Below are 9,345 nucleotides of genomic sequence, written 5' to 3'. Positions count from 1 at the left end.
TATATATATATGTATGTATGTATGTGTTTGTGTGTGTTTGTGCTACCTTGTCTTGAAGTGATGTAATAGTTGCAAACGAGCGTTACCATCATACATGTGGTGTCCTTCATTTCCAATGTTCAATGAAAACATGTCTGGCCATACAGAAATGTTACCTTGCTCGGAAATAGCTGAGAGTTGGTGACTGGAAAGGCATCTGGCTGTAGAAAAATCTACCTCAACAAATTCCATCTGACCTCTCCAAACTTGTAAAAGCAAATTTTAAAATGACAATGATGTTGATAATGACACATGTCTGCTGTTTTTCCCCATTACAGTGTGCCTGCCTCAGTGGATCCAGGAAATTGATTCTTTATTTACTACTAAAAGGTAAATTTCTTTTGTTTCCTTATTATTTTACGCCATAGCATGGCTAACATTGTCCTTGACAATATCTGTCTCTGAACTGACCAATTGTGTCCATTTGCAATGAGGTTGATCACTGCTCTCAATTACTATTAAGTTATTTTGCCTAATCTCAAAAGCTGGCATAGTTTTATTCTACTCATACTCAAGGCCTCTGATCCCTATGGGCTGTAGTCCACCTATGACTCTCCTCTTTTCTGCAATCTGGGTTGTCTTTCTGCTTTTCTCCATTTGTATCTCTGCTTTTCCTTTTAGGTTTTCCTGCACAATGTTATATGTTTCACTGAGAGAAGGCTTCTCTCTCTCTCTCTCTCTCTTAGGTTTTGTTGGTTTTAAATTGACATTGGTGTGTCTGTAACTTTGCTTTTCTCTGGGTTGGGGTGCTGGCCCTACACAAACCTATTTATGCCTCTGCATGGTAGGTCCCTATCAAAAGTTTGCAATCCACTGGGATAGCTCCCAGGGTCCCCAATGACCCTAGGACCTATGCCAACGGATGGACTGGACTTCTGGACTTTGTGAAGGTACAATGTCACAGCCTGCTGCAAAACACACACACACACACACACACACTCTCTCTCTGTCTCTGTCTGTCTGTCTGTCTGTCTTTGTCTGTCTGTCTCTCTCTATATATCTCTTTCTCTCTCTCTCTCTTTCTCTCTCTCTCTTTCTCTTTCTCTCTCTCTCTCTCTCTTTCACTCTCTCTCTCCTCCCCCCTCTCTCTCTCTCTCACACACACACATACTTGTACAGGATGATTCAAGCGTCATTAATAGAAGGTAACAGACAAGTGAGCTCAGTTAATTTCTTAATACACTTCTCTCCAAGGCAGCGAGCTGGCAGAAACATTAGCATACCGGGCGAAATGCTTAGCGGTATTTCGTCTGTCTTTATGTTCTGAGTTCAAATTCCACCGAGGTTGACTTTGCTTTTCATCCTTTCGCGGTGGATATATTAAGTACCAGTTTCATACTGGGGTCGATCTAATCAACTGGCCCCTCCACCAAAATTTCAGGCCTTGTGCCTAGAGTAGAAAAGAATATACTTCTCTCCTTTTTCCCTTCCTTACACCTCCCATGCTTCCCCACAGTTTACATGCCAATAACGTAGCATTTCAACAAAAGAGACTGATAGAATAAGTACCAGACTTTAAAAAGACAAAAAGTACCAGGGTTAATCTTCGAGGTGGTGCTCCAGTATGGCCACAGTGCAATGACTGAAACATGTAAAAAATAAAAAGTCAAGTAAAGATAAATGGGGTGAGGGGTGGGGGAAGGAGCTTCTCATTTGAAATCAGAATAACGTGAATGTACTTTTGAGGGTTTTTTTTTTTATTTGTTAGCTTATGTTTGTTTATTTCCATTTCCATTAAGGGGCTGATATTATGAGTGTCACCAAAGACGGCGATGGACCTTTGTATTTAGCCACGTATGCTGCTCTTAATTCTCCAGAAACAGACGTTACCACTCTGGACTTGCTCATTACATATGGTAAGAATTTCAGGAAAACTCCCTCGATTTTTTTTTTTTTCTGAAGAGTGACACGTGGATATTAACAAGAATGGATGATAATGACTGTATGGGTATGTTATTGTTGTTGTTTTGCATCCCCACCTCCCACAAACACTATCGCAAAAGTAAGATTTATAATCAAAGATATACCAGCCATGATCATATTGTCTTTTTTTAGAGAGGATACTTGAGATTAGATCACCTAGTGTTGGTGTTTAGCCCAAGGTCAGCTCCTGTCAAGCAACAATATGGTCAAAAGTGTTCCAGATAGGATCACAGCATCTTTCTCTTTTCAGACAGAATGTATTTAGGGATACACCTTCTGATCTGTTTTATCTTCTTTTTTTCCCAAAAGCAGCAGTTTCTAGCTGGTCAAAACGTCATGTATTCTGGCATATCCTACACCAGCTTCACCTAACCAGCCCCAGTCCATTCAAGTACCTTGGATCGTAGGGTGACCTGCTGTGCTTGAGGAGACCAACTGAGTCAAGTACATCAACATCAAAACCAAATGGAAATTGTAGTTGTGATCCCCATGCTGGTGGCACGTAAAAAGTACCATCTGAACATGGCCGATGCCAACAAAATTTCAGGCCTTGTGCCTGTAATAGAAATTATTCATCATCATCATCATCATCATCGTCGTTTAACGTCCGCTTTCCATGCTAGCATGGGTTGGACGATTTGACTGAGGACTGGTGGACCAGGAGGCGACACCAGGCTCCGATCTGATTTGGCAGAGTTTCTACAGCTGGATGCCCTTCCTAATGCCAACCACTCCGAGAGTGTAGTGGTTGCTTTTACGTGCCACCGGCACGAAAGCCAGTCAGGCGGTACTGGTAACAGCCATGCTCAAAATGGTGTATTTTACATGCCACCTGCACAGGAGCCAGTCCATCGGCACTGGCAACGATCTCGCTCGAATTATTATTATAATTATTATTATCTCCCACTTGATTAAAAATTAGTGGGTTAATTAATTAATAATTAATTAATCGATTAGTTAGTTAATTAATTAGTTTATTAATTTATGTATTCATTTATTATTATTTTTATTAAGACAGAAAAATGAAGAGTTTACTGACAGAAATTTGTCTACCACATTAGGAAATGTAATGAATTAGAGAAATATTTTCTGTGGATTATTTATAAATTTATAACAAAAAGGCAACAAATGGAAGGAAATTTGGCAAATGAGGTGAAGAAATTTTGAAAGGCATCACCAATTTCAGATGGTAGGAGGTGGGGGGAGAATGAGAATTTTTGCAAGTCAATGGGAGATAACTCTGTTGCTAGTTTTGAGTTTTTTTGAAATGATTTGAAATTCTTGCCAGGCAGACAATGTTGTTACCATGACAGCAGGCGCGTGCCGTCAGTAATTACTGAGAGTACGCAGCTGGTGACTTTTATGTAGTAAAGCACACAAAAATAAGCGAAACGCAGTCATGCGACTGAGTTGAAGGCAGATTTACTTCTGCCTTTCTGGCACGTCAAGAAGTGTGCACAGGAGTGTATGCAGCACGTGTACTACAGCATTACCATGTGTCGCTTAAATACTGTGATTGGAAGACAGGTGCGAATTATGCCTACCTAATTTACAAAAAAAAAAATATTAAATATTTTGCATTTTATGCATAGTAATCAGAGTAACCTTCATAATCTCATTGAATTAGGTATTCCTAGGGTATTTTTCAATGCTGTTATCATTATTATTATTATTATTATTATTATTATTATTATTATTCAGGTCACTGCCTGGAATCGAACTCGGAATCTTGGGGTTAGTAGCCCGCGCTCTTAACCACTACATCATATGCCCACGGGCATATAATAATAATAATAATAATAATGACAACAACATCGAAAAATACCTTAGGAATGAGAACCCAGGTTCGCAATTTCCCCAAGACACCTGATGAAGGCTGGAGGGTATATCAGCCGAAATGTTGTGTTAACAACAATCAAGATGAGGACAAATATCCGTCAAATGTAAATAATGTAAACAATGTAAATATTGTATACAATACTATAATAATATTATAATGAATTCATAGCGTCCCCCAATTTACTGCCTTCCTCCCAATGCATCCTTTTTAATCTACCCCCCCCCCTACACCGCCCCCCTTAGACACCAGCAACCACCTAGACCCTCTCGGTGCCCACTTTGAGGTCCTGTGCTCTACTGTGTCATCATTGGAATCACCATAAAGAAAATGCTCAACAAAGAAGAAACTAATTTCTCAGACAAAAGATAAAGCCGTCGCCGCCAACATCCTGACACACACATATATAGATAGGTGGATGAATGGATGGACGAAGAAAGCATGATGGGAATATATTTCTATAGATAATGCATGAAATATTTATCATAAGCCTTAAATGTCAATGTTTGCTCCTTTTTGGTCAGGATGTGATGTGAACAAACAGAACAATAAGGGATACACACCTTTACACCGAGCAGCAAGTAAAGGCAACTACAAAGTGGTCAAGTGTCTACTTCGTCATGGTAAGGAAATCTTTCACTCATTTACCATTTCTCTCTCTCTCTCTCTCTCTCTCTCCTTCTCTCTGTGTATCACATTAGGCTAGGGATGGGAGTGATGACCTCCCCTTGCAAATACTAATCAGACACAGAATGTGTGTCTTAGCCAACTGAAGGAGACGTCTTCCTGGGACTATAAAAGTCAGTAACACTACCCCATTTGGGATGCCAGACTTGGTTGGTAATTAAAAGACACCATTTTGAGCGAGGCACATAAAAGCACCCACTACACTCTCTGAGTGGTTGGCGTTAGGAAGGGCATCCAGCTGTAGAAACTCTGCCAAATTAGATTGGAGCCTGGTGTTGCCATCCGGTTTCACCAGTCCTCAGTCAAATCGTCCAACCCATGCTAGCATGGAAAGCGGACGTTAAACGATGATGATGATGATGATGATTCTGAATTGCTACTGTTTACGTCTCGCTCAAAGAATAGGGAAAGGGTGGGAGAGAAAAACAGAAAGCACATACACATGCAAATATATTTGTAGTAGTTTTGTATTTATCTTTTAAGAATCCATGGTAGTTTGTGAATTAAAGTGTACTTATTGGACAACACAAACTTTTATTGCCACTGCATGACTGGCTGAATAAATAAGTTCTACTTTTTACTCCCTAACTGAGAAGTTACAGTATAGCCATCCAGCTGTAAAAGCAACAGCAAAAATTCAAGTAATTGCATCCATGCTTGGTATTAAAACTTTATTTTCCATTTGCAGGTGCTCGTATAAATGTGCCCAACAAATCTGGAATTTATCCAATTGACTGTGCCACTAATGCAGGTAACTATATCAAACAAGTTTTTTGTTTTTATATATATTGGAGAGTCCACAGGTAGCCATGTCATTTGAGTTGTAGTTCTCAGATAGAAACCTGTCATATATATCAAACTGGATGGTGAACAAAAGTGTGGAGTGGAGTGAAAGCATTTGAAGGGGCCAGGATAATGCAAGAGAGATTTAAGGAAGAATTTTTGTGATAGACCATGCCTTTCTTTTGCTGGGCTTAAATTTCATTTGCGAACCCATGAAAAACGAACCTCCACCAATGATTCTGCCTATATGTCTGTGCAGACCTTTCGATGCAATGTATCCCAGAAGGTTTGCAAATCTAACGGAGGCCTCAAAAGATATTTTAAGATCCACAAAGGTCAGAACTTATCTGCAGCTCTTGGTGGTCCCAATCGAATATGCAATCTTACTGATTTCTTTTCCATCAAGGCTGCCCATTAGAACATTGAAAAGTTCCCATCCATTATGTTTCTCCCACAAACAATCATTAAAAGATGGGAGTGACTTTCTGGTTTGCATAAGGATATTTATGTCCAGCTATGTAATCATAGCATTTTCACAAGCAAAACTTAAGTCATTTATTAATAGCCCCTTGGTGATCGAAAAGTAAAAATAAATTATGTCAAATTGAGTGAATAAACAATTGTATTTGTTGTATAAAGTTGTGTCTGGAGAGAGTCATTCCTTATTATTGAACACAATGGTAAAAATTGTTGTGTAAGAATAAACACGTCCTTCTCCAAGCTTAGATTCAAAACCGAACCTGAGGATTCTTACACGTTCAAAATACCATGATCAACAGGTGCGAAAAATGGTTTTCTTTGCCCTGTCAAAAAATGATAAATCATCTCAGGCGAAGTTCAAATGGACAGGAGCTGACTTATTTAGGTTCAATCTCTGCTGCAGTATGTCTGTCCTTCTAGCTGCCACAGCTGTTATTTCATTTGACCAGTGGTCAACAGAGGGACAGACAGAAAGATTCATGGCAGACTACTTTCTCAGATGATCAACGCACACAGACACACAAAAAAAAACATATTCAGATCAGACATATTACCCCCACATATGTACCCTGTTTCTATTTCTAGCAACTCGTAGCAGTTGTCAACAATTACCTGTAGGGAAGAATTATGTGTACCAACGACAAATTTAAGTCCAGTGAATAAATTACTTTAACTATGAATCGATGTCATTCATTCGTTTACTTCCAAGACATCCGCATGCCTATCGCATCTGTTCACCTTAACTCGTACTGACACACACTTAACCCTTACACACACTTTTAACCCTTACACAATCACCGGTAAAATTCCCACTCATTTACTTTTTAATGTTTCTAGAATTCTTGTTGCGTCATTCAACCTTTTCAATGGTCGTTGATTCTGTCCATTTTCCAAGTTGCATTCTGTTTTGTTTGTTTGTGCGCACATACACATGTATGTATGTATGTATGTATGTATGAATGTATGTATGTATGTATGAATGTATGTATGTATGTGCATGTATATGTATGTGTGCATGTGTGTGTGTATGTAATGTATGTATGTATGCATGTATGCATTATGTAAATGTGTGTGCATGTATGTGTGTATGCATGTGTGTATGTATATATGTGTGTATGTATGTGCATGTATATGTATGTGTGCATGTGCGTATGTATATATGTATGTGTGTGTGTATATATGTATGTGTGTATGTAATGTATGTATGTATGCATTATGTAAATATGTGTGCATGTATGTGTGTATGCATGTGTGTATGTATATATGTGTGTGTGTGTGTGTATGTATGTATGTATGTATGCATACATATAAGTGTGTGTATGCATGTGTGTGTATATGTATATATATGTGTGTACATTTGTTTGTATGTATTCTACATATTCATGTGTTTGTGTGTTTTTATGTGTGTGTGTGTGTACCTCTGTCTCCTTGTGTGCGCATGTCTTAGTGTGTGTGTATGGGTTTTTGTGATTCTGTACTGCATTGTATCAAATTATCAACTAATTTGTCACTGAAAGTCATTTGAATCTGGATGCTGAAACGAATAAATATATAACAAACTTATTGTATACAGGAGTCAAGTGCACCACAAAACCCATCAGAAGTTGAACGAGTTGAACTACATTTATTCTTTATCAGTAAAAAGAAATTGTTTCCTCTGTTGCCTTCTAGGTCATCCAGAAATAGCCAAAATCCTGGCTTTTAAAGTGAACAACCCCCATGTGTGGGATGTCGTGGACCCTCACACTCCCCCCAGTATAAAGATGGGCTTAAGAACTCCCATGCGGCCAAACATTATGCAAAGTCCAACTTACAAGAGATCATTCATCTCCCAAAAGATAAAACCAATGTGAGAGAGAGGGAAAAAAAGAGAAACGTGAGAAAAATAACAAAAGTAGAGGAAAAAAAAATTACAAATGGACAAATACTGGGCTGTCAGAAAAACTTTTTCTTTTTTCTTTTTCTACTTGGCACTCCTGAAAAAAGATAAAATTTTTTGCAAATCTCAAAAACAATAAAAAAAAAAAGTTGTGGCAGAAGAATAGACCTTTATTATTATTATTATTATTGTTATTATTATTATTATTATTATTTGGAGTAATTTCATCTGTTCTTACGTTCTGAGTTCTAATTCCGCAAAGGCCAACTTTGCTTTATATCATTTTGGGGTCGATAAAATAAGTACCAGTTGAGCACTGGGGTCCATGTATCTCAGTTATCCCCTCCCCCGAAATTGCTGGCCTTGTGCCAAAATTTGAAACCATTATTATAATTTGCAGTCAGTTGCAACCCAAGAGATCTGAAATTGTTTTTCTTTTTCTTTAATTTTAGTTGTTAATTTAAATTTAAATAAAAAAAAAAATTCTGTTGACAAATAAAGATAGAAAAACAAACTGTGTTGAATATCTTTTATTTTTTACTTGTTACAACCCTACAATGTGTGCCCTCTTCTCCCAGTTTCTCAGTGTGTTCTCCCTTCTCCCAGCCCCACAATGCATGCCCTCTTCTTCCAGCCTTTCAATGTGTTCTCCCTTCTCCCAGCCCTACAATGTGTGCCCTCTTCTCCCAGTTTCTCAGTGTGTTCTCCCTTTTACCAGCCCTACAGATGAAGCTGGCCAACCAGGGAGCTGTCCAGACTCCAGTTGTCTCTTGTGGCATGGTTTCTATGGCTGGATATAAAATTAAAATTTATAGAGAAACATAGACAAAGACCAGAATGGTCATACCTTCTTATTATATTCACTGACCATTCTGGTACACTTTCCCTTATCTCTATTTTTGTATTCCTTTTTCCTTTCTTAATAATGGATTTGCAAATGCAATGACCAGTCTTAAAGACTATTGGATTTTACTCTCAAGCTATTGGAATCTTATATGTATACCATTCTGTCTAAACAATGGATTTACAAATACAATATCTACATTCACTCTTTATTTCCTATCTTAACTAAATTAACTATTGCTTAACCATCCTCTCACACCGTCTCCGATGAAGGGATATAATAAATATCTTGGAAACAGCTGTAAGACCTATTTATAAATGTGTTCTATATTATACACAGCCTTGGTTTTTTTTTTATTGCATTACGAAAAATAAATCCTTATATATATATGTAAGGGACGACCGTGCGAACTTATAAAAGGAGATATGGTGACGAATGGAAAAAACAGAGGACTCCTTTTATTTAAACGCGTCACACGGTCAAACATACAAATATATATCAATGGATGATATAGATGATATGTTATGCGACGATAACATAGATGACCAGTAATGAAAGACCACAACCGTATAAGATGAATAACAGAGATATTTATTGTGGCGTTAAAGATGTATGTCTGTGTGAGAGTGTGAATGCGACATATAAGAACATAATCAAAGACAGGCCGTCGTACAAAGAAAAGTGTGTATGTGAGTGATACATGTGTGAGTTATTACAGCAGATAGAAAGAGTCAGTAAATGACACGTGAGCAATTATACCAGTTCGTTAGTACACTATAGGAAAAGTTCTGTATGTGAAAGTGAGGAGAGGCTGAGTGTGGCAGTGCTGATCACTAGTTGTGATGTCGTGGCATCGATGCCGGGCCGTGATTC

General features: G+C 38.1%; 1 protein-coding gene across 1 annotated transcript in view; it reads left to right on the top strand.

The window, feature by feature from the left end:
* The window catches only part of LOC106877631 (ankyrin-1), a 22,955-nt gene extending 14,813 nt beyond the window's left edge, over nucleotides 1-8,142 (top strand). The window contains exons 4-8 of the mRNA XM_014926579.2: nucleotides 318-369; nucleotides 1,779-1,895; nucleotides 4,324-4,422; nucleotides 5,175-5,237; nucleotides 7,421-8,142. Coding sequence (XP_014782065.1) covers nucleotides 318-369; nucleotides 1,779-1,895; nucleotides 4,324-4,422; nucleotides 5,175-5,237; nucleotides 7,421-7,602 — 513 coding nt within the window. The 3' untranslated portion in view covers nucleotides 7,603-8,142. The remainder of the gene's footprint in view (nucleotides 1-317; nucleotides 370-1,778; nucleotides 1,896-4,323; nucleotides 4,423-5,174; nucleotides 5,238-7,420) is intronic.
* Nucleotides 8,143-9,345: the final 1,203 nt, after the last annotated feature.

Source organism: Octopus bimaculoides, chromosome 9 (assembly GCF_001194135.2).
Source record: "Octopus bimaculoides isolate UCB-OBI-ISO-001 chromosome 9, ASM119413v2, whole genome shotgun sequence".
NCBI classification, from domain to species: Eukaryota; Metazoa; Mollusca; class Cephalopoda; order Octopoda; family Octopodidae; genus Octopus; species Octopus bimaculoides.
Note: the sequence above shows the minus strand (reverse complement) of the source record. Positions and strands in the feature narration are given on the sequence as shown.